Source organism: Tachypleus tridentatus, chromosome 9 (genome assembly GCF_004210375.1).
Source record: "Tachypleus tridentatus isolate NWPU-2018 chromosome 9, ASM421037v1, whole genome shotgun sequence".
NCBI lineage: Eukaryota > Metazoa > Arthropoda > Merostomata > Xiphosura > Limulidae > Tachypleus > Tachypleus tridentatus.
In genome coordinates this window covers 66,225,006-66,250,870 of record NC_134833.1, presented here as the reverse complement: position 1 = coordinate 66,250,870, position 25,865 = coordinate 66,225,006, and the positions used below count along the sequence as shown (strand labels likewise).

General features: G+C 31.3%; 1 protein-coding gene across 4 annotated transcripts in view; it reads left to right on the top strand.

Moving 5' to 3' along the window:
• Window positions 1–25,865, top strand: part of LOC143225352 (transcription intermediary factor 1-alpha-like) — a 52,291-nt gene that overhangs the window by 25,104 nt on the left and 1,322 nt on the right. For 2 of the 4 annotated variants that reach the window (XM_076454579.1, XM_076454583.1), the window contains exons 7-16: window positions 814–905; window positions 1,712–1,823; window positions 6,253–6,364; window positions 8,632–8,718; window positions 12,885–13,534; window positions 15,895–16,006; window positions 16,132–16,206; window positions 21,286–21,438; window positions 21,941–22,129; window positions 25,563–25,691. In XM_076454579.1, coding sequence (XP_076310694.1) covers window positions 814–905; window positions 1,712–1,823; window positions 6,253–6,364; window positions 8,632–8,718; window positions 12,885–13,534; window positions 15,895–16,006; window positions 16,132–16,206; window positions 21,286–21,438; window positions 21,941–22,099 — 1,552 coding nt within the window. In that variant the 3' untranslated portion in view covers window positions 22,100–22,129; window positions 25,563–25,691. Of the gene's footprint in view, window positions 1–813; window positions 906–1,711; window positions 1,824–6,252; window positions 6,365–8,631; window positions 8,719–12,884; window positions 13,586–15,894; window positions 16,007–16,131; window positions 16,207–21,285; window positions 21,439–21,940; window positions 22,130–25,562; window positions 25,692–25,865 lie in introns of those variants that run through there. The other 2 variants (XM_076454580.1, XM_076454581.1) reach the window with 2 other exon arrangements.

The following is a 25,865-nucleotide window of genomic DNA, read 5'->3' as shown; positions in this document are numbered from 1 at the left end:
CAAAATAGAATTTGATATTGGAATATTCTTGTTATATTTGAAATATGTTCATTACATTTTGTCATGTTTGACAGTAATTTATTTACTGTTGTTTGTTGCATACATGGTTAAATTTGGTGAACATTTCAAAGCTATTTCCAATAAAAGTAGGCATTTTTCTGCTTGGCAGTTTTGTTAGAAATTATTAGATGTATCTAGTTATGTCCACCTTCTTTGCTTGCCATTAAAATAAATAATCATGGAAAAATTACAGTATGTCATTAAAAATAACATAAAAATAGTTGAACTATTAAAAGGTCATATGCAAACAATAATTATTTTAAGAAATAATCAGTTAAAGCAATGTGTAATAATGTGCATTATTCATGTACTTTATTCAATGCTGACAAGGCCTTTTGGCTCATGGCAGGGTTTAATTGACCAATTGTATATGGCAGACATAGTAGTAATCTAGGTGCAATTTATAGCATCAGATGTATGAAAAACTACCATAAAGGTGTGAACTAGATTAAAGAAGTGAAGTATAAGTTTTAGTAATTTTTTGTTTATAAATTGGACTAATGTGAAGGATTAATAGCACAATATTATTTATTTATTTTTACTTCTAATTATTTATTTATACTTTTAAGTATAACAGAAAATTTAATAGTTTGGGAACTTTGTATATCACACCTCAACCAGGCTTGTTGGTCAGGGTTAAGCACTAATATTGGAGTCAGGGTTTAAAGTTTAATTCTGTTCATCAAGTTAAATAAACAAATATTCTTCTATATAAACTTTCAGTTCACAAACAATAACCATGTTTCCTTGTAGCCAAACAACTGATCAAAAACCAAATTTGGGAAGATCTTCAGTTTCCATTAGCCAGTCAGCAGGACCTCAGTCTGTTAAACCTGTAGTAACAGGTATTATTATTATTTCTCACTTTATTTGGATGTTACTCAGCATTAAGGACTTTTGTAATACTTTTGAAAATCTTATGATTTATACTTATTTTGATGTTAATATTGAAGTCTGTGTACTGTCAGTGAGGTATCTTAAAACTATTACTGTTATGTTCTTGTATGTAGGCTCCAAACCTAAGAACTGTAAAACTATGTCTTGTAAGCAGCTATTTATTATATTTCATGCTATGGAAGATATAAATGTAATATTTATGTTGTTAGATAAATTGTTAAAAAGACAAAAGAAAGATTGAACCTGGTGTGGTCTTGTAATTTTTAATAAACTTTTGCCAAATTTGAGCAATATAGTCAGTGAAACTCTATGAAAGATGTGTTCTGTTTGTGTCATTTTAAGGTTAGGGTGATTTATGTATGCAGTGTTGAGATCAGCATTTGGTTTTAGACAGAACTAAACTTGAATGGAATGTAAAACATTCTTGCAAATTATTTGAATTAAATAACTCAAAGTTGTCATTTAGTTTAATGGGTTTTTTACTCACAAGCTTGTGACTTTGAAGATGGAAGTTTTAGGGTCAATTTTGAACTATTGTAGTGAACAATTTTGTTTGACAGTTGAAATTTTATTGATTAACAAAAAATGATAAGTCAATTTTTATAAAGAACATGATTTATTAAATGTTACAATAAAGTACTTTTATTTTAGACCAAACAAAAATTGTTAAACAATATTTTTTGTAGTTATCAAATGTAAGATGGTAAACTTAAAGTTTTAATCAGTGAATTAATAAACTTTCTTTGGAGCTTAGAATCTTCAAACAAGACCTCGCCACCACAACTTAAACCTCAAGCACCTGGTCCTCCTTCATCAAACAACAGAAACACTCCAACGTGTACAGCGCCACCTATCATTAAACAGCTGTAGGTATTTCACTTTGTAAACATTGCTGTTTGAGGCATAGATGGTGTTGTTAATATTTAGATTTTAGTAATTGTGGAAGAAAGTTTGATATTCTGTGTAATAAAGTACACCTCGTTCTCATAAAAAATTATATATTTTGTTTACACTGTACATATTTCCCAGTTGGTAATTTATTATGTTTATCGCCTTAAAGTGCTAAAATTTGAGATTTAATTCCTCAAAGTGGACAAAGCACTTGTAGCCCATTGTGTAGCTGTTTTCTAATGCAACAAGAATGACGGTTACATTGTATGTTGTGAACTCATATCTGTAAATCAATTACAGTTATTAAAAAGAACACAATAATACAGACCATTATATTACCAAATATGTCATGACAGTAGAAAAAAATACATACAGAACGAAAACATTCAATAAACAAGTTATTTAATACAATACAGTCCAGTAATCTGGTTTATCAACATGAACCATACATACAGTATCAACACAATTATAATGTCATTTAATTACAATGTAACTTAACCATAAATATGTATTTATTGTGTGTATGTGTGTGTGTATATATATATATATATATATATCATAGCTAAAGTAAAAAGGTTAAATTATTTATACCCACACACACACCATAAACATATCTTCTACAAGTCGCATTAATAAACCATGTACAAGTTGGAAACTATTCAAAACTTATCTATCTTAAAACTCATAAAGAAAAAAAAAACCCTGAAAAATAAAAGTAGAGAATTAAGAATAAGAATGGTGAGTAACAGAGGTGACACCCAGGGGCTCGGATGTGTGATAATCAGATGCTAGGTATGAAAGAACAGCCGAGAATTATATCACACCTCAATGTAGAAAATTTAGGCCTAAAAATGAAAAAAAAAAGCATGAGGCATAATGAAGCAAAATAAATAAAAAAATAGTATGAAAAACTGAAGGAAAGTGAAAATAAGAAGAAAAAAGTGAGAAAAGGTGAAAGAGAAAAAACAAAACAGGAAAAATACTAGAGGAAAGGTGAAAGTAAAGGAAGAGAAGAGAAAGTTTTGAAAAGAATAAGGGAAGGTTTGGGGGGGGAATTATAACCATTAAACAGTAAATAAGAACTACAATTTGTCAACCAAATCTAAAAAATCAGAAAGAAACATATTATTTTACGATTCATTTTTCTTTGGTCTTGTTGATGTTTGATTTATTACATATTATTATGGTTACATTACTTTTCAATTAATTGAAAATATATTGTTTTAATGTATTCTGTTGGATATATGTCATATTTGGTTGGGATTATTTTCTGAAAATACTGCTGAATCCAATCCACGTAATGAAAATTAATTGCCTTATTTCTTTAATATTTGCTACAGGCTATTTTCATTTGTAGGCCTAACTTTTATAAATAATATTACAATAATTCTGACACTTATGGTGTGCCTAACTCACAAATAGATAGCCCAGCATGGTCAGGTGTTAAGGGTGCTTGACTCATAGTTTGAGGGTCTCAGGTTTGAACCTTCATCACACCAAACATGTTCACTCTTTCAGTCATGGGGATATTATATTGTGGTGGCCATCTGTGATGATGAGAACACCCACTTATAGAGAAAAATACATATGTAAAAACAGCTGGTATGAGTTGAGAAAATTTTTAAGTAGAGAAGCGAACAACGTTTCGACCTTCTGCGGTCATTGTCAAGTTAACAAAGAAAGAAAGAGGTAAATGACCGATAGCTGACCACATGTTTGAAGGGGGTTGTGTAGTTGAGTGTAGGAATGTATAGGGCATGCTTAGATGTTTTATATTCATTAATATAGGTATAAATGTGTTCCTTTATATTGGTTTATTTTGGCTTGAGTTGTTGTATAAGTAAGGCTTCTTTAATTTTGCATTTGTTTATGCTTGTTTCCTTACTAAGTATTTGGGTGTTTTATGGTTATTTTGTGTTTTTGATTTGTAGTGTTTGAAAATGTGTGAAGGTGACTTTTTGTATTCTTTGAATGGTTTCTATTTTTCTACTTGTTTCTCCAATATAGAAGTCGTGGCAGTTATCACATTGTATTTTATAAATAATGTTAGTGTGGTGTTTGTCAGTGTAGTTTTTACATAGTATAGACCTTAGTCTTGTGCCTGGTTTTTGAATAAATTTGGTATTAACTGGAATGTCATATTTTGTTACTAGTTTTTTCCAAATGTTGGTTATTTTTCTGCTGATGTCAGGAATATATGGTATGCAGCAGTATATGGTTTTGTGATTTTTTTTAATTCATGGGATATATTTACTTTTGTTAGTTGATTTTGCTTTTTGTCTAAGTGTGTGTGTATAATGTTTTCTACGGTTTGTGGAGGGAACGTATTGATGTTGATGAGGTATTGTTTTATTTTGTTTAATTCGTTGTTAATTTTATCTGGTGAGCATAGTTTTATAGCTGTGTTTATTTGGTTTCTTAGTATATTGAGTTTTTGTTTTGTTTATGTGCTGAGTCCCAAGGAATATGCAGTCCAGTATTTGTGATTTTTTCGGTGAATTTCTGTTTTAAATTGTGTATCGGTTCTTGTAATTTTGAGTTTAAGAAATATTTGATTGCTTTCTTCCTGTTTACATGTGAAGTTAATGTTGGGATGTATAGAGTTAATGTGGTTGAAAAAATTAAGTATGTGTTCTGTAGATTTGAATCCCGCAACCGTGTCATCTACATATCTGTACCAGTATAGTGATGGATGTAATGCTGTGTTAATTGCTTGTGTTTCAACTTGTGTCATAAAAAATATTGGCTAGAACTGGTGATACTGGATTGCTCATGCTTAGGCCATTTGTTTGTATATAGTTGTGGTTGTCGAACTTGAAGTTTGTCTTTATCGTGATGAATTCTATGAGGGTTGCTAATTGGCTGCTGGGAATGTCTATTGATGGGTTAGGGTCTCGGATATAGAGTTCTAAGGCTATCTTGCAGGCTTCAGAGGTTGGGACTTCTGTAAAGAGGGATATAACATCGAAACTGGCCATTAAGGCTTTATGATTAAGTTGATTAAGATTAGACTTGAAATTAAAAGAGTCTTTTATGAATAAGCTGGCTGATGTTACATATTTAGAGAATGCCCATGCTATGTATTTACCAAGCTTGTAATTAAACGATTCATATGTGGACATTATTGGTCGTAATGGACAATCTGGTTTATGATGTTTGGGGATGCCATATATTTGTGGTGTGTGTGAGTCGATCTTGCGTAAGTAGGAATAAAGTGTTTTTGGTTTTTTTTCATTTTTAGTAGTATTTTATTTAGTTGCGTTTCATGTGTCTTTGTTGGATATGTGTGTATTGGTTTAAATTTGTTTGTGTCTGATAGGATGTTATTCATTTTTTGGATGTATTCATTCGTGTTCATTATGACTATAGCGTTACCTTTATCTGCTTTTATAATTTTTAGGTTTTTGTCTTGTTTTATGTCTCTTTTTGTAAGATTGTTTTTTAGTTTTCTGTTTTGTGAAATTATGTTGATGGTTTTGTGAAAAAATTCTTTGAAAAAATCATTTAAGATGTTGTTTTTAGGTTTTCTGGAAAATATAAATTTTTAATTTTTTCTGGGAAGTTTGGCTGTTGGATGTCAATAAAATTGTTGAAGTTGTCTTCCTTTTGTTGGTTGTTTTCGGTTGTTTTTTTGTTTTTGTTTTCTGTGGAAAGTATCACAAGTCTCCTGGCTAGGTCTTCTAAACATGTTTTAATTTCTAAGGTTGGAATGTACCTAGGTGCTATTGTGAAGTTGAGTTCTTTGTTAAGTAGATGTATCTCATCTGTGTTTAATTACCTGCCATATCTGTTAATTATGAGATTAGTTAACCGTTTGTCTTGTTGGTGTCTTTTCTGTTGTTTGCATCTTAGTTTTTTAGAAAAATAAACACAACATAACCATAAAAAACACCCAAATACTAAATAAAGAAACAAACATAAACAAATGCAGAATTAAGGAAGCCTTACTTATACAACAACTCAAGCCCAAAATAAACCTATACAAAGGAACACCCTTATAGCTATATTAATAAATATAATCAAACAGCTAAGCACACCCTCTACATTCCTACACTCAATTACACAACCCCATTCAAACGTGGTAGCTATCGGTCAGTTACCTCTTTCTTTGTGAACGTGGTGATGACCAAAGAAGGTTGAAACGTTCTTTGCTCCTCTACATAAAAAAATTTTCTCAACCCATACCAGCCATTTTTACATGTATAATGTGATGGTCAATTCTACTATTTGTTAGTAAAAGAGTAGCCCAAGAATTGGTGGTGGGTGGTGATTTGAATTGATGCAGGTGGCACTGTTCTCTGTCCTTTATTCAATGTTGCTGAATGGTGCATTAGAAAGAAAACTTGTAACACGTTTATGATGGACTATTCAGAAAGGAAGCTTTGTTTCTTTGTGATTTTTCAGGATTCTTGATAAAAGACTTGAAGTGAAACAAGAACCGTGTGTCTCGAGTGAAAATGGTGCCTTTAAAGTAACAGACAAAGAATCAGTTGTTGATGCTGCCTCGAGAACTTTGGTAATAAGCTCATGTTCAGATTAAACAGTTTATTACTCTATATCTAGATTTTAATAGGATAATAAAGCATATTGATTCAAATACAAATGAATAACTATTAGTTGTCAATAGTTAATAGTGTATCATGTTGATAGTTGTTGTTTAACCCATAATATTTGTTACAGTTTGATAAGAAATTCTTTGTTTTTAGTGGTGTTTAAAATACATGAGTGAACAATATTGTTTGTAATCTACTCCAATGATGTTAAAGACCAACAACAGTAAATCCTAAGATACAACAAACTACAAAACCTTATACTGCTGCATACCGTATGCTCCTGACATCAGCAAACAAATAACCAACATTTGGAAAAAAACTTATAACAAGACACAACATTCCAGTAAACACCAAATTTATTCAAAAACCAGGTACAAAACTAAAGTCCATACTGTGTAAAAACTAGACTGACAAACACAATACCAACATAATTTATAAATACAATGCAACAACTGCCATGACTTCTATGTCAGAGAAACAAGCAGAAAAATGGAAACCAGATTTAAAGAACACTAAAAAAAAAACACCACATGATTTTTAACATTGCAAATCAAATAAACACAACATAACCATAGAAAACATCCAGATACTAAGTAGGGGAACAAACACAAACAAATGCAGAATCAAAGAAACCCTACTTGTATAGCAACTAAAACCAAAATTAAACCAATATAAAGGAACATCTTTATACCTATGCTAATTAATAATCTAACATCTAACTGCAATGCCCCTACAATCCCATACCTGTTTATACTCTTGTACCTAAGATGTGTCTGGCAATGGTCACTTGCAAACTCTCTTTCTTAATCTGAAGATGACTTAGGAAGGTCGAAACATTCTCTTCTTATCAGTAAAAGTGTTAGTATTCATACCAGCCTTTCCAAGATACATTTTTATTTTAAGTGGGTTTCTTTTCATCAAGATAAAGCTATGAAAAATTTCAACTTTCACAGAGTCTATCTTGAATCAGGTAACCCTAATTCTATAGATATATGTCAACTTTCAGATGGTCTATCTTGAACGAGGTAATCCCTGTTCTGTAGGTGTATTTCTAGACAATAAGTACTTTTATTTGTTTCTTGACAAGTATGTTTCAGAGTTGTTTGGCTTGACTGAGTTCTGTTCAAACTAAGACCCTTTTATTCATAGCCATAAGATTTATAAACAACATGTACTTGTTTGATACATGTTTATAATAAGTTGAAGCAACTCATTTTACACCATAATCCAACAGTAATTGTTTTGCAATTGGTTCTTATTTGTTGTTACAGGCAGATGTAATTGTTGATACTATTGTTGTTTGGCTGGTCTTGTCAACAATAACACTTACGTTTCTTATCTAAGTATATTATAGTTGGAGATTCAAGTAAATTGCACTTAGGCTTTACTTTCGTATCTTAGTTAATTATAATTAAATTTGTCTTTTAAGATGATAATTGAAAGGATTAAACATTTGTAATATTCATCTTCAACAATTTTCTTGTTCTTGAGGTTTATGACCATGTGCGAGTGTAAGGTAATTTTCCTGAAAGCTTGTGCACACCTGTTGAAGATACTGTAATATGCCTCAAAGGCACCATTGACTTGTGTCAAGGTGAATTATACATTCATATGTATAATTACATATGAATAAGCTGTAATATTGAAACAGCTTATTTGTGTTTAATACAAATAATTGTACTTTTTCTAGAGTACAACAGAAATTGTACTATGTTGTTAGTACATAGGAAACACAATGTACTAATTGTGTACTATACATATTGTACTATGAATATGGAAATATTCATAGTATTTATGAATACTAAATTCATAAGTATGTTATTTCATACAAACTGAAATAACTAATAACAATATATATGTGTTGTATATTGTATAACACATATACAATATATAAGGTTGTATAAATTATACAATACATTCAATATTGTGTTGTATAATATAATACAAAGTGCTATATTTGGTTAGGGAAGAAATATGAAACGTTAAAAATTAACCATATATGAAAAAATCAGAAATTTGAAACATAACCAAAATCAGATCTTTTGAGATATTTTACAAAAGATTAAAAAGTACAAACAAATTTCTGATTCTTTTAAGAAAGGAAGCTTCTAGATGTCTTAGTTATAAATTATAGTTTCTGATTACGATGCATGCAAAACACATATTTAATGATTTCTGTTTTGTTTTTTCTGAACTGTTCTCATAATTATTATTATTATTTGTGTTTCAGAATGAGTTTGCCAATCCTATGCAATGGAAGACACCTAATTTTGGGGTTTTCCAAAATAACTCCAAGGATAATTTTATGAAAGAAGAGGTATGTTCTGAGTGCAGTGTTTTTCTTGTTTTCTAACAAGATAATTTCAGTGTTATAAGTCAGAAATAAGTTTTTCTAAGTTAAAATTATGTATAAGGTTGCAATTATGAATCATATTTAATTTCCATGAGGTATACATGTGATTATTTCATGTAATCAAGAAGTTTGATGCTTTAAACCAATCCTAATTTTAGCAGCATTATACAGACAATTATGAATTTATTTCTTTAAAACATAAAGTGTAAGCATCAAGGTTGTGTTTGCTTAGTTTCTGAAAATTAAACTTCGAATCATATTGTCTTTTATATTAAAAAAACAAACAAGTGGAATCAAATGGAGTAGGTTTATAGAATGTTGTAAAATTATTCCTGTTACCAAATTATTTAAGAAGATTGGTTTTTAATGATAAATGAAGAAAACTGTAAATTAAATTCTTCTTGATGCCTGAATATGATTTTTACACATTTCATTGATTTTGTTTTTATTGTAGTTTTTCCCATTATAAAATTGTTTCAAAAGACATTGTACAAATTACACACTGTGTAAGATATTACCTAATGAGATTCACTTGCATCATTGTGTTGAATATTTATCTATTGATTTTGGTGTATTGCTTTCCTAACATATTTCCTAAAGTTGAACTTTAGCTACTAGGTTTAGTAGATATATTGTATTTAAGAGTGTAGCATTTTTACTTTGACCCCTACATTTAATAAACATGTCTACAGTTTTTGATTTGGTACTTTGGCTTTTAATTGAACTACAGTTATCACCTGGTGAATGTACTGATAAATACACAAATATGTTTAAAGTTTTTACTGAAGTTTAGTTTATGTAAATAATCATTATATTTTTGTGATTTTTTTAAATAGCAAAATATAATTCAGATAGGGTACATTACTTCTCCCATGTACAGCTGTCCTTTTTTAGCTCTTCAATATGCAAATTTTTGTTTGCATGACAAGCCTTGCACACCCATGTACCCCACAATTATGGTTCAGCTGCACCTCACATGCAAATCATTGTGTGAGTTCACCACCAATAGGAGTATGACAATCTTCTCCTTATACATGCTACTCCTTCTAATATTCAATTCTTCCAAACTGTTACTTCTTGTTAGGCAGTGCTATAGTAAAAACATATGTTGATTGTGCTCTCATCACTCTATTTTTATTTTTAACCCCATTTGCATGGATGAAAGTCCATGTCATCGAGGTTATTGACCTGAATTCAAATCTTTATTGAACTACTATTTCATGAATTTATATCAACAAGTTCAGTATCAAATTGTAGATTATAATTCAAAGTTTAGTATTATACAATTGTTAATTTCTAAATTTAAGAGTAAATGTTAAAAAGATACCTAAATATTGATTTTTGTATGTCACATGGTATGTTGAATATAGTAGTGGTTCAACTTAGATGTTTGTAATGTCCACATACAAAATCTGTAGCTTCTTAGAAGTTAGGAAGTAAAATTACTAATATTGAAAAGCTAGAATATTAAATAAGAATGTCTTATGTTTCTATTTACTGAAATTTTATTACATTTACTGAACCAAACACGGTAGCCATGTTTCCATTTTTGGAAACACTTATGTACTTCTATCTCTAACATGTATATAACCAATCAAAAGCTCAAAATGCCCCTAGTGGCTTTTTTAGCCTATTTGAAGTGTTTGGACAGCAAATTCTTTCTCTTCATGCTACCTTCCAAACAGTAAGGTAAGACATCAGAGAGCTTGACATTTCATGTTTTTTTAGACCCAAATATAGTTACTAATTTTCTTAAATTATAGTAGAATTCTATAGCAATGATATCATGTGTTTTGGATTCAATTCAACCTGTTTTCTCCCACTCTTTGTAATGTTTCTCCATTTCTCCATGTCTGAGACACTGCTTTTCATACTGGGCAAACAATATACTCGGTACAGAAGTGGTGTAGTCTCCCCTATCTGATTATCAGTATCAGGTGTTCTTTAGATTATTTCAAAGAATGCTTCTTTTTATCCCTTGTACCAATCCCTCTATCTCTTCAATGTGGGAGTCTAGTTATATATGTAATATACCATATTGGAAGTTGTAATTTTACTTCACTGAAAACGTATTTCAAATAGGCACTTACTTTCCTTCCCACTGATATCTGGCACTTAATGTTTTGCCTAAGCTCAAAATAATAGTTTGAAAGAATTGAATAGAGAGCATCACATGCATCAGGAGAGTGTGTCACACTCCTGTTAGTGGAGGGTTGTTTCATGATGGTTTACATGGGAGATGCAGTTGAATTTTTGTTTCATGAAGAAACAAAGCTGCTGTTTCAAGTAACTACTATTGTAATTATTAATATATTCTTTTTAAATTGCTAATGTTATAATTATTTATTATTTTTCAAGTAGCTAGTGTTACTTGTATATTGTTTTTCAAGTAGCTGGTGTTATAATTAATAATATATTGTTCATTTTGTTTGGTCATATTTTCAACTGTAAGAACTTGGCTATATGCCTTCTTAAACAGAACAACTTGTAAAAGTGACATAGAATACACAGCTAAGATGTTGTATTAAGTTTTACTTAACCAGTAACTAGTTACCTGAAATGATTTTTGTTTATATCTCTTGTACTAATACAGTGTATTAACTCATACTGTTACAACTGGAGCTGTACAAAATGGAGATAAACTACATTAGCTTTATACATTCTCACAAATCTTCTACACAAATCTCCCACAAAGTTTGTGGTTTATCCAATCATATGTTTTCTTTGCCATGTTAGTCTGTTCTTTAGGAAATGTTAACTTTTGCAAAATTACTTAACCAGGCAAGTGACTTCACAGATGGCACTGGTACTCGTGTTCATCTAAACACACCACTGATAACAGTTCACTAACATGGTCAACTAAACACAAAACTGATTATACAGTTCACTAACATGGTCAACTAAACACAAAACTGATTACACAGTTCATTAACATATTCAGCTAAACACAAAACTGATTACGTAATTTACTAACATCTTCAACTAAACACAAAACTGATTACACAGTTCATTAACATATTTAACTAAACACAAAACTGATTACATAGTTTACTAACATCTTCAACTAAACACAAAACTGATTACGTAGTTTACTAACATCTTCAACTAAACACCACTGATTACACAGTTCACTAACATGCTCAATTAATTGCAGTGCTAACACGATTCACTAATGTGTTTAAATAAACACAATACTGGTTATGTAATCCACTAACTTGCTCTATGGTAAACACAATTAGAACTACATACTCCTTTGGTAGCAGTGGACCTTTTCACAAGTCATTCCATTCTGTAAACAGTTGGAAATGTCATTTTCAAATAATGCAGTTAACACTAGAACTTAATTGTCAATGAGTGAAAGAAAATACCATTTTATTTTGTTTTAAAGAATTAAAAGAAGCATTGTATCCTGAATACATTGTGCTGCTGGATTTGGAGTATGCTGTGTAGCCCATTATTGCAGCCGGGTTTGGTGTATGGTATTTTGAAGTTTGTGATGTCAGTAAAGGCAAGGTGTCAGATTCTCAGATTATTTACCAGTGACAGATCCAGACTTAAGTTCTGACCTATTTCTGAATGGTACCTCCAGCCAACATAGGGCATGGGTTTTAAATGTTTACATAATCACCACAGTTTTCTGATGTATAGTATCTTTGGAATATGTTGGAATATTGCATCTGGAATAGACCACTGCTGTCATTGTCTTTGAGCCACTTCCTTCATTCAGTAATGATATTAAATTTCAAGATATCCCTTATATTATCCTCTGAAATGAGTGCCATAATGTGTTATTGCCTTAATTCAATATGGTGGCCCAACACATTAGTTGGACCATTCTTTAATTTCCTCGTCAGTGTGTCTATGTGTGTAGTACTATTATGTTATTAGATATTCTATAAGTGAAGTTGTTAATCATTAGTAATTCTTAGTATCAAATGTTGAACTATTCCTCTTATTTGAAAGATGGATATTGTTGTATCAGTAACTACACTTGTGTAATTTCTTTGTGATAACAATTTTGTCAGTTAAACAGTTTTTTGTTTAATTGTGTATAAATTTTTTTACAAAGTTTAGAAGTGCTACAAATTAATGAACAGACTTTTTAATTTCTATATCTTTGCATTTGTTAGGGTTTAGACAAAAGCAGGACAAGTGTAAGTAGACAAGAAAAAAATGACCACAGATCCAGTTTACCACCATTAGAGTCATGTCCAATAATTGTATCGATAACAGGAGGCGATGGCTCAGTGCACCTCCCTCATGAAATGGCGAACTCGGGATCACACCGAGATGGAAAAAACAAAATAGAATCTGAAAATAAAACAGTTAACAGAAATAATAAAATCAATTCTCTTTCAAAACCAAATATTTTGAAAAAAACATCCACTTTACCAGTAATGAATAAACTTTTGGGTAATTCTGTTGTTAATGGGCAAAAAAATAGTAGCAAGGCCATTTTAACAACACTTCCAGATCACCAAACTTACCAAGATAAAGAAAAATCCAAAGGGGAACAAGAAATCTACAATACAGAATCTAAAGGGAAAAGGAAAAACTATTCAAAAAGAAAAAAAGGTATTGAAAAAGTTTCTCAGACAACTACTCAAGACCAAGCAATGAAGAAGTCTGTAAATGACAAATGTGCAGAAGGCACACAAGATGATCCAAATGAAGATTGGTGTGCAGTATGTAACGATGGTGGAGAATTGCTTTGTTGTAGTAATTGTCCTCGTGTTTATCACTTACAGTGTCATGTCCCTTCTCTTAGTTCTACTCCAACGTAAGTCTTCTAGACATGGATTCTTGTTATCAGGGAGTAATGTAGGTTAAGGTTAGTCATCTAAACTGTAACTGTATAAACATTAGATTTTTGTTTCAGAGAGTGATGATGTTTAGTCATCTACACTGTAACAACAAAAACATTAGATTCTTGTTTGAGAGAGTGATGATGTTTAGTCATCTACACTGTAACAACAAAACATTTGATTCTTTTTTCAGGGAGTGATTTTAGTTGTCTGGACTGTAACAATAAAAACATTAGATTCTTATTTCAGGGAGTGATGATGTTTAGTCATCTACACTGTAACAACAAAAGCATTAGATTCTTGTTTCAGGGAGTGATTTTAGTTTTCTAGACTGTAACAATAAAAACATTAGATTCTTATTTCAGGGAGTGATGTTTAGTCTTCTATACCATAACAATAAAAACATTAGATTCTTATTTCAGGGAGTGATGTTTAGTCATCTATACCATAACAATAAAAACATTAGATTCTTGCTTCAAGGAGTGATGTTTAGTTATCTAGACTGTAATAATAAAAACATTATATTATTGTTTTAGGGAGTGATGTTTATTCATCTATATTGTAACAATAAAAGCATTAGATTCTTGTTTCAGGGAGTGATGTTGTTAAGTCATCTAGATTGTAATAGTAAAAATGTTAGATTCTTGTTTCAAGGAGTGATGTTTAGTCATCTAAACTGTTACAATAAAAATATTAGGTTTGTGTTTCAAGGAGTGATGTTTAGTCATCTAGACTGTAGCTGTAAAAGCATTAGATTCTTGTTTCAGGGAGTGTTGTTTAATCGTCTAAACTGTAACAATAAAAACATTAAATTCTTCTTTCAAAGAGTGATGTTGTTTAGTCATTTAGACTGTAAGAGTAAAACATTAGATTATTGTTTCAGGGAATAATGTAGGTTAAGATCTATTTTTTTTTCATACTGTTGTTATAAATTTATACTTGGTAGTATGTGACTGTTAAAAAATAATTCTTTTACTAGTACCAAGGTTGTTTATGTGTTTATATATATTTATAAACATATGTAGTTACTATTAAAAGGTTTAATTTTTAATGTTAATAATATTTTTTGTTGGTATTAATTCAACCCCCAAAGATGCTACTAGTACTTATAATTAAGGAAGATCTCAAGAACGTAAGATATTAATAATTTGCATAATGAGGTTATAGCTGTGTTAGACTTTGGAGATATAACTAGTACTTTTGGAGTAACCATAAATGGTTATCAGTTTTAATATTAATTACATGATTATCTTGAGTAAGGTCAGTTAGTTACTGGTAACCCTTGGTGGAAAGTTATTATTGAAATGTAAAGTATGACACAGCAACATAAAGTGCACAAGATAGAAAATGTACAATACAAATGTAAATAGTTATATAGTAAAACATAATAGGAAACAAAATAAAGAAAAGTCTTTAAATATTACAGTGATCCTGAAATTATAAGATATCTTAATATAATACAGTATAGAAGCAACTTTAAAAACACTGGTCAAATTGTCTTAAAGTGAAATGTCCAACTAGCATACCATGAGGACCTTACTTGGCTGGAATTACTAGAACTCTTAATATAGGAAGTAGCAAAATGACAATTTACAATGGAATCTGTAGTTAATAGTCCAGTAAAAAGAAACCAAACAACACATTGCTGAGCTAGCCAACTTGCAGAACCAGAATATACTACACCTGTCTGCCAACAAGCAGAACCAGAATTGCTATATCTGTCTGCCTAGCTAGCCAACATGCAGAACCAGAATTGCTATATCTGTCTGCCTAGCTAGCCAACATGCAGAACCAGCATATGCTATACGTGTCTGCCTAGCTAGCCAACATGCAGAACCAGCATATGCTATACGTGTCTGCCGAGCTAACTGGCATGCAGAACTAGAATATGCTAAATGTGTCTGCAGAGGTAGTCAGCATATAGGACCAGAATATGCTATATGTATCTGCCGAGCTAGCCAGCATGCAGACCAGAATGTACATCTGTCTGTTGAGCTAGCCAACATGCAGAACCAGAATATACTATATCTGTATGCCAAGCTAGCCAACATGGAGACCCAGAATATACTATATCTGTATGTCTGTTTCAGTTGGATAGGAGGTGGACATCAAGTGGTAAATACTGTTTCCAAGATGTTTTCCAGATAGTACTGTATTCAACTGCATAATTTAACCTACAGTTCCGAGTAATCCCATAACATTTGGATGATATATGCATGTTTGACCCATATAAGAACCTGTGATGATTTTGAAGTTATTGTGCCATATATCTGTAGGAATTTAAAAAGAACGTACAATTTTTTATAATTGTAACATAAAATATTTGTTTTTTTAGTGATGATTGGACTTGTCTTATGTGTATGGATGTAAAAATTGCACCCCTTCCAAAAGAATGTACAGGAACAAAAAGAAAACCACCAGTTGGCTTGAGTGGACGTAAATTACTGGTTAGTTGTTTTCTCTTCTTAGAAGTATGTTAATATCAATAGTTTCTCTTTACTTTACATTGATAAATGATCTTGTATTATTAGTGACCTTTGATATACTTTGTTAATTTTTTCATGGTTTTAAGTGCTGTGAGAGAATACTACTAGAACTGTTCTGTCATGAGTCTACTCTGCCGTTCCATCATCCAGTTAGCAGAACTGTAAGTTTTGAATTATTTCTTTATTGAACTTTGTTTTGAAATAACCCTTTCGCAACGGGCTTGGTATAATATATGGGTTGCTATACACATTTGTACACGCTGTGTATTTATACTATAACTTTTGATGCATTATGTGCATCTTCACAAACTTTGGTAGAGATTTACTGAAGGTTGCAAATTTTTTTGTACACAAAAAATCAGATATTTTAATAAAGTATTTTTACTAAAGATTTGTTTGAGAAAATATCAAGTGTTTCATTACTAGTCTGAGTGCTAAGTAATTTTGTGTTATAATTAAAAACACTATTCTTTGTCTCATAAATTTCAGATATATTTGTGTAATCTCTAAAACCTCCTAAATACATTTCAAACGTTTGTTTTCAGTTAAGATTATATTTTGTCTGTTATTTTCTCTACCCTAACTACGTGGGATTTGTCAATTTGACTATTTTCTTAACAGTAGTAAAAACATTGGGAAATAAATATAAATTATGTTTTTTGTCATGCTAGAATGACTATGGATTATAACACAAAAATGCAAATGTTTAATCTGAGTAGCTTGAGTCTCATAATGCTATATATTCATTATTTTCTTTAACACTGACTTTCCAGTCGTGACTGACCAGCATTACATAACTTGCATTGACGTGGTGCGTGTACTCATGTTGCCATATGCAATAACATAAAACTGGTTGTTTCGTGGCCTTTGTTTAGTGGACCAGTATTTTGTAATGTGTAATCACATTTGAATTATTATACATTATATATATGTATATGGATTATTACTATTTAGAAATAAGTTATTAAACTTTTTTTTCTTAAAATATAGAACATTAAATATAGTAAAGCAAAGAGTTATCTCTTCTAGCTACAACCTTTAAACTCATTGCTATGATTTTTAAAATTTCACAAGTGCAGGATATGAAACAAAATATTTTTTTAGGTTTTATAAATATATAATATAACCAAAAAAATCACAAATTACTCTTATTGCTATCACAGAATTCTGCTATAATTTATCAAGCTTAAAAACCAAGTTGTATATAGGTCTGAAAAAATAAGAAACTTGGAGCAGACTAAAGACATAACCTACCTCCTTGAAATCTTGTTTCAAAAAAATATGATAGCCTTTTAACAGATTAAAATGGCTGAGGAAACCATGAGGAGGAGAGAAATTCTAAGTTGTCAATTGGTTATTCGTGTCACATATTAAAGTTATGTAAGGGACTGTTTCTAAAAATGGAAAGAAGTGGACAGGGCCACTGTGTTTGATTCAGTATATAAGTCGTATCTCAGTAAAATAAAAAGATACAAAGTTCTTATTTTGTAGCCTAGCTTGTTAATATTGGTAATTTGAGTGTCTGATTTGTACAAAACTATAGACTTGGTATTTTAACATCACAAACATCTAATTTTAAACAGTGCTGCATTCAACATATCATATGACTGGCTAAAATCTATATTTAGATGTGTTCTTTTAATATTTACTTTTATATTAAGAAATTATAAAAGGTATGATACTAAAATTTGGATTATCTATAATTTGACATCAAACTTATTGACATGAATTTATAAATAGTAGATCAGTAAACTTTTGAATGTGAGTCAACAAATACAACAACATGGACTTTGACCCTTCTCAATAGGGTTAATAAGAATTTTTAAATTAGTTTTGAGATTCTACTTATGTGAAGTATAAACACAAGAATTATTATTATTTTAGCTAAAAGTATTAATTGGCCTCAGATGTTTTGTTTTTTTAGTGTGACTTATATCATGACAGCAACAACGACAACAAAACTTTTGAAAGCTTCACTGAAGCCAGTACGTGTTCAAGGTGGATAAGGTTTAAGCATAGTAGCCCATTTCATAGCTTCCTTCTATTGTATTTTGAAGTAAATCATAGTTGTGTGTGTTTGCAATACTGTGTTATTTATTTTAAACAAATCTGTACACAGTAATTTTATTTTAATCATTAAAGTCACTGGTAAGGTCATAAACTATGTAAAGTAAATAAAAAGATGTCGGAATCAAGTTTAGAAAAAAAAATGATTGTAACAGTTAACTGTGCTTATGATTTACATTCAGTGGTTAAGCTTATAATTGTGTGGTTTGGTTTTTGCTACATTAGCAGGACAGAAAGCTCAGTTTGTAGCTATGATCTTAACAACAAATAACAGTTTGACATCCATTAACAGTCACTTGTCATAACTAGCCAGTTTTTGTATCCATGATTGTTTTTCTTAAATATTTTACTTCTCCTGGCCAACAGTCACTCACAATAATTAGATCCAAACTTTCCTGTTAAGCAGTCATATGTTATGCCACCTCCACACCTTCAGGTGTTATACCACCTACATAAAACATTTGTTAGCCTCAGTGTTTTGCTGCATCTGTTCTGAAGTATCATCAACTTGATATAAAGTACTTTGTGAAAGTGTTAGGACAGTTAACAATTCGATTTCAGGCTACTTATCAAGAACAATGGAGGGTAAGTCACAGGTGAAACATCATAACTTTATTAACCTTCATATTTAGTGCTCGAGTTCAGCAAACAGTTAATATTTTGTGTCACCATTTTGTTTTAATAACTGTTGACAGTATTTCAGGTATTGTTGCAACATATTTAATCAAAGTATCCTTTGGGATTTTATTCCAAATATATCTAATACATTCCAGTAAAGTTTCTTTGGAAGTAATTTTTGATTTGTTAAGTTTTTGATGTATCAAATGCCAGATCTGCTCAGCTGCAAAGAATGACAAAATATTCTGTTGTCCAGCAATAACAAGTACAAAAAGCATAGGGAAAGGTCATGCATAGTCAACCCAGTAGTGTGACAGACATTAACACAGATGGGATAGTCTTGCTGGGGAAATCCATTATCTTCAATATGTAGGAGAATACTTTTCCCACCAGGCCCAGTGAAGTCTGATTACCATGGCCCATTTAGACCTGGTCATCTAGTGTTCCTTTGATTATACATGACCAAATTATTTACATTGTTTGGTGGAGTTGGTGGATGGTAGACTCGTCAGTATTGGCAAAGCATGAGAACATTAGATGTAAATTCCACGTGGCCTGTAATCACTACTTTGACAGTGTCTGTTAACATTCTTTGTTAGGCTATAACTGGAAAGATGGAATAACACTTGAGGGTTTCTATAGACAATGTATACATTACTGTATATTTTAGTCTCTGAAAAAAAATTCTGAGCATCTTAGAACTGATGTCTAGGAAATTAGCATAACCACTTCAGATTTTTGTTTGTAACACTGTGATCATTTGGAAAGGATTAGTTTTTTCAACAGTATGGAATTTGGAGTAGTCAATAAGAGAATTTGTGGGCTTCCCTCTCCAAACAGTAATGCACCAACCAATGTCAGAATACATTTTAAATTCACAGCTTATTAGGTATTGTAGACTTCATATTAACGTACAGTTTTTAATATCTAATATTAATATATTAGTACATAAATTGATTTTATAGTGGCTTTGATGAAAAAACTAAATATTGTAAATTATTTTATAATAAATATATAAGAATGTTTATAGAAATCTTAAAATGGCTATTTACACAATTATGAATAAAAAAAAAGATTTCTAATGTTTATTGTAGGAGAAATAATTGGAATTACTTACTAGACACGTCATGTATTTTATAGGTAGAGTAGTGTAGTGGTAGTTATATCATCTTCCAATATAAAACTAGTTACTGTGTGGTAGAGTAGTGCAGTGGTAGTCATATCACCTTCCACTATAAAATTAGCTACTGTGTGGGAAAGTAATGTAGTGGTAGTTATATCACCTTCTTGTAGAAGACTAGATGCTACATGGTAGAGTAGTGTAGTAGTTGTTATATCAGCTTCCAATACAAGACTAGTTACTGTGTGGATCTGTTTAGAGATGTAGAACAGTAGAGGAGGGGAGCTATACTTATAATATTAGTTATTGCCTAGTGGAGTAGTTTGTTAATATCTTTGAATTTGTGTCACAACATCAGTTAGGGGCTGCCTCCCTCATTGATGTATTTCAATATCTTGGTTTTTGGCCCATAATGGCCAGGTAGTTAAGGCACTCGACTTAATCTGAGGGTCATGGGTTTGAATCCTGTCACACCAAACATGCTTACCCTCTTAACCGTGAGGGCATAATAATGTGATGGTCAATCCCCTATTCGTTGGTAAAAGAGTAGCACAGAAGGTGGCAGTGAGTGGTGATAACTAGTGGTCTTCCCTCTGGTCTTACACTGGTAAATTATGGATGACTAGCAGAGATAACCTTCATCCAGCTTTGCATGAAGTTCAAAACAAACCAAACCAATCTTTATTTTATTTTTTGAGAGCAACCACCTTTCCTCATTTGGCTTTAGATACTGAAAGGTGGTAAAGATGTTGGATGTTTTGCTCAAATCTATTCCAATGTATTGTTTCGTTCTTGATCATATAATTCCCACTGGATAGAGGGTGTACCTCCAGTGCAACTGGGATCTTACTTCTTCCAGTATCTCTTAAAAACTACATGTTATATAATGAACCATCTTATTATTTTTGCACTGGTGTTGGGGCTAACAATTTGGTTTAGTTTTTACAACTAGTTATTGCATATATTTATGAAGCATGGATATTTATTATGTAAGTATAATATCTATATAACACAACAAAACATGCTTACAACTAATTTGAGAGAGCAAATCTTTATGATGAATATATTTCTTTGTTGTTGTAAGGGCAACAGTTGAGTTCTGTCTGTGCTGATGCCTGATAATTTAATAATTATATTTTGAAACCAGTGAATATGCTCTTTAAGTATTTATGTGTAACCTTTTCAGGCATTGTATGATGATTTTATGAAGAATGTGGGAATAATGGAACTCCCCTTTTCAAACTGTTTTTATCTTTCATTGCTTGATCTAAAGGAAGGAACTGGTGGACTTATCTGAATATTCTGAAAAGGATTAATTAAATTCACTACTTGAAGACCCCAACATTTACCAGTATCATGTTTAAGGTCTACTAGTACTGTGGAACATTTGTATGTTTTGTGGAATTCAACATTTTGGCTATTTCTTTTATGATAGGTTCCCACCTACTACAAGGTCATCACTAAACCTATGGACTTGATGACCATCAAACAGAAGGTTTCACCAACTCATTTCAACCATTATCACAATGAAAAGGAATTTTTAGCTGATGTTAAGTTGGTTTTCAGAAACTGTTGCACTTTTAACACTGTAAGTTAACATGTGTGGTTAATTATGTTAATTACAATAAAAGCAAAACTTCTAACACTAAATTAATAGGTGTAGTTAATAATGTTAGTTACAATAAAAAACAAAACTTTTGACCCTGTAAGTTAACATTTATCTAGTTAGTTTTTTTCCAGACCTCATTGCATTTACAGGTTTTAAACAGTTAGTGTTTAAGTCAGTCTGCTTTAGGCTAGAAACATGACCAATTATAGATTTGTTCTTAAAACATATATGTCATTAATAAATGTGTGTGTTCTAATAATACAAAGTTTTTCCAACTACATTTGCTCTGTGGCCAAACTTGTTGTGTCCAGGTAATTTGGGTACTCCATACATGCACAAAAGACCAGGACTTCTTTTACCAGGGTACTTATTATGATGAATGAATGCATTAAATTAGTATGGTTCTGAAAGACTAGTTTTCATTATATTCAAGGTGGAAAACTGAGGAAACTTCAATAGTAATTTATTTTTAATTTAACAGGAAGGATCTACTTTATACAATACTGGAAAACTCTTAGAAGGATACCTTGACAACCTTGTAAAAACTTATTTATCAGGTTATGGTTATGATAACGACTCGGAGACTTCAGCTACAAAGCCAGAGGAAATAACACCCCTGAAAAAAAAGAAAGTGGCATAATCCTAGAAGGCTGGTTCCAGAAAATTAAAGGTTTGTACGTTATTTATTCAATAGCATAATTGATTTTTAAGTTTGTTCACCAAATCCTTTCACCTCGTGGGTTTGCTTCTCAAACATGTTGGTGTGTTAAATTTGGTTAGGTTTAGTACTTAAAAATTTCGTTGTATTATAATCACATAGCTTGTTCTCACTACCGTGATGGCCTTACATGAGTAAGTTAGGTTGTTTTCTCATTGAATTTATTTTATAATGCTTTCTGTCAGTAACCAAGTTAACCCTCTTCTAGCTCTTGTATCTATGTTGTTCAGTTATTGTTATTCAATAGATTAATGATCTAGTTTCAAACTGTTTGAATGTGTTGATAATTTACTTTTTTTTTTAATATACTGCCCAATAATAATAATTATAATACATGATTGGAGAAGCCTGAAAATTTATTTTGATAACTGACCTAAAGAGATCAAACTCCCAAATAATATTTTGACCATTTAGTATCTGTAGAGTTCACATTTGACTGTTTTGTTCAACAGAATTAGTTTTCCTTATCAGTTTTAATATACGAGTGAAATTTAGCTTAGAATTGTATGTACAGTAGCTCTCTGGTACGGAATTGGAGTCTACTGAGATTAAAATTTTGATATTCACAGATCAAGGTATAAAAACTTTTAACAGAAAGGCATTGTAGGAGGATTGTTTTGAAGTTCTGTGTTAGCCGTTCTGAATTTAGCAGTGATTGGTGATAACTAGCTGCCTTCCCTCTTGTCTTATACTGCCAGTAACTAGCCTCGAAATTTAGCAGAAATAAAATTATTCCTGCCAATTGTTAACGGTTTCATTTATTTTGTTCTATATTTTGGTTTGCTGTTTAGATTTTTCCTTCTAGAAGGCCTGACCCAACAAGACACAGAGGGTGTTTGACTCATCTTTGAATGCCTGTCACTCCTACATGGTCGCCCCTTTCAGCAGTGGATGTTATGTGATGTGTCAAACACCCTCTGTGTCTTGTTGGGTCAGGCTTTCTAGAAGGAAAAATCTAAACAGCAAACCAAAATATAGAACAAAATAAATGAAACCGTTAACAATCGGCAGGAATAATATTATTTCTGTTAAATTTCGAGGCTAGTTACTGCCATGATCAGTTCTTGGGTGATAACTCTAGTTGATGGAACATCAAGAAAGATTTCACCAGTGGACTAACTACAGGAGTTGTAGAAGTACTACATATGTGGTATAACCGTGCCCTTTTATTTTGTTTTACACAAACTAGTTTAAAACATATTGCATTATACTGTAGGAGAAATAAGCTCCCTATTGGTGGAAACACATGCACTGCTTTCTTTAGTATGACCCACATCTTACTTTTAAAGGAGGTAAACTCCATGCTTACAGTAACATTGCAACACCCTTCAGTTGAATATTACCTTTCAAAAGAAATAAACTATGTCTATAAACCTTACCAAATGTGGTCTGGAACAAATCTGGTTACAGGTGATCCGTTTCTGAAACATTGGTTTAAAGCTAGGTATAGGCTACCTAAATGACAACAAAATGTAGAGCACGTGCATCTATTTTTCTACTTCTGGGGGTTAAAATACTTGCAGTTTAAAAGTTCTCCCACCCCCTCTTATTTCAGGGTCATTCATAAACATTAAGTTTATAATTTTTAAAGGCCAAGTAGCCCACACAAGTCCTTGAGGTGGCTAGTAAAGTGGTATATTGACACAAATATACACAAAAAGGATACAGCTTAACCTCAAAGCAGCAAACTTTGAACAAACTCAAAATGTGATTATAATAATATGAGTGGAATAAATACACATTAAACTGTTCTTTAACAAAGTAATGAATAAATATAGTTATTCACACAAAAATAAGAGGGAATCATCACTAGCTGCAACACTTGAAATTCTTTGAGGCATGATTAGAATAAATTAATCTGAGACCTTGGACATGGGCTTGACCTCTTGTGTCCATATCTGTATTTAGATCTGAAGTTGATCAAGAGATAAGAGTTAGGAACTAAAGTTTGGCCTTGAAAAATAACACTGAAGGCCATTCTATGGTTATGCATATCAAAATGAAAGTAAAGGTAACCAATTGTTTTAACTTCAAGAATTAGCAGCTTAAAAGAATATTCAAAGAGTGATGAAGAATTATATCGCCCCTGGCACGAGAAAGTTCTTTAGCAACATGTTTGGTGTCTGTTGTTTATAAGAAGGTGTAGTGCATGCTCAAAGCTTTAGACATATGGGCAAGAGAGTAATGAAAAACACCTTCACTCTCCCTACAATAATCTTTGTATTACTTACCCTAACAAAAGTTCAGTGGCAAAATGTTGGCTTAAGTAAAGTGTGTTCTTTTCTCACTTTGAGATGGAGGATCATTTTTGAGTGGTCTGAAATTGAACACACATTTCTTATTGCTGGTTCTCTAATTTTAAGACAACTGACCAAAAAACAGTGAAAATTGATTAATCATGAATCTACAAATGATGGTGTAGTAGCATTCTACCACACTATAGGTGAGAATGATAATAAAACACGAGTTGGCTACTCAATTGGAAAAATATACCACTAATTCTGGAGCAAATTTGGGTTTTCTTAATGAACAGATGGCCAACTGTGTAATTTATTCTTTGTTCGTGATCAAGGTTGATATTCTGTACTTACAGTTCTAAAGTTAGGGTGTTTATATTCAGCAGGACTTCTTAAATGTACAACATTTACTTAAAATGTCTATTTATTATATTGAATTATTATACATGCATAATGTTTCCCTAGACATCACTATGAAAGGAGTGAAACTTGGAATCTCTCTTTCATAATTTGCACGAGGATCCATTATCTTTTTCACTTTTCCATTGCCAGTTTTAACCCTCAAAACCTGAATAGTTCTGTGTCAGTTTGAGAATGTATCTCTAACTTATGAATAGAAGCTTTAGTGTTAATTTTTATTTCAAGTGCTTTAAAGTTTACCAATTTTTAAGTGTGTTGTAATTTTATAAATCATAAATAAAAAGTAACAAATATTAACTGGTGTCAAGTGCTTTAAAGTTTACCAATTTTTAAGTGTGTTGTAATTTTATAAATCATAAATAAAAAGTAACAAATATTAACTGGTGTCATTACATTTTGTCATGTTTTATATCATAAATAAAAGTAACAAATATTAACTGGTGTCAACTTTAAAGTTTAACCTTGTATGGTGTCATTACATTTTGTCATGTTTATATATGGGGTACATAACCTTGTATGGGCCTCAATTTTATAATGGTGTGAATTATAAGGAAGTGATAGGTGTTTCATTTAAAATACCACATCACTAAAATTAGGCTATTTAAGGGGTTCCCTCACTCTCCTCATTCTATATTATATGCTGTGTTGTGCTAAAGTTTTGCTACCAATGAACATTATACAATCCCCAGCCTTTTTCTTAATCACTGTTGAAATTCTTTTTCTTACAGGTTTACAGAAGTGGTTTCATTTCTTTCAATTTTGTCTCTTCAAGACTTACAAACAGCATTTACTTCAGATGCCTGTATCATTTTAAAAATTTTATTTCAATAAAAATATCAGTATCAGATGACTAAAAATTTCTACGGTATCAATTTGTTGAAGTGTTATGGACAAGTTTGTTCTTTAATCATTTTCTCACTAAGTATCATGAAGTGTTTTCATCCCAATGCATCTCTTTCATAACTTGTAGTTTTTCATTGCTGAGTTCTCATATTCTAAACTTTTAAAGCATAATCCCCGTTGTAGACAGA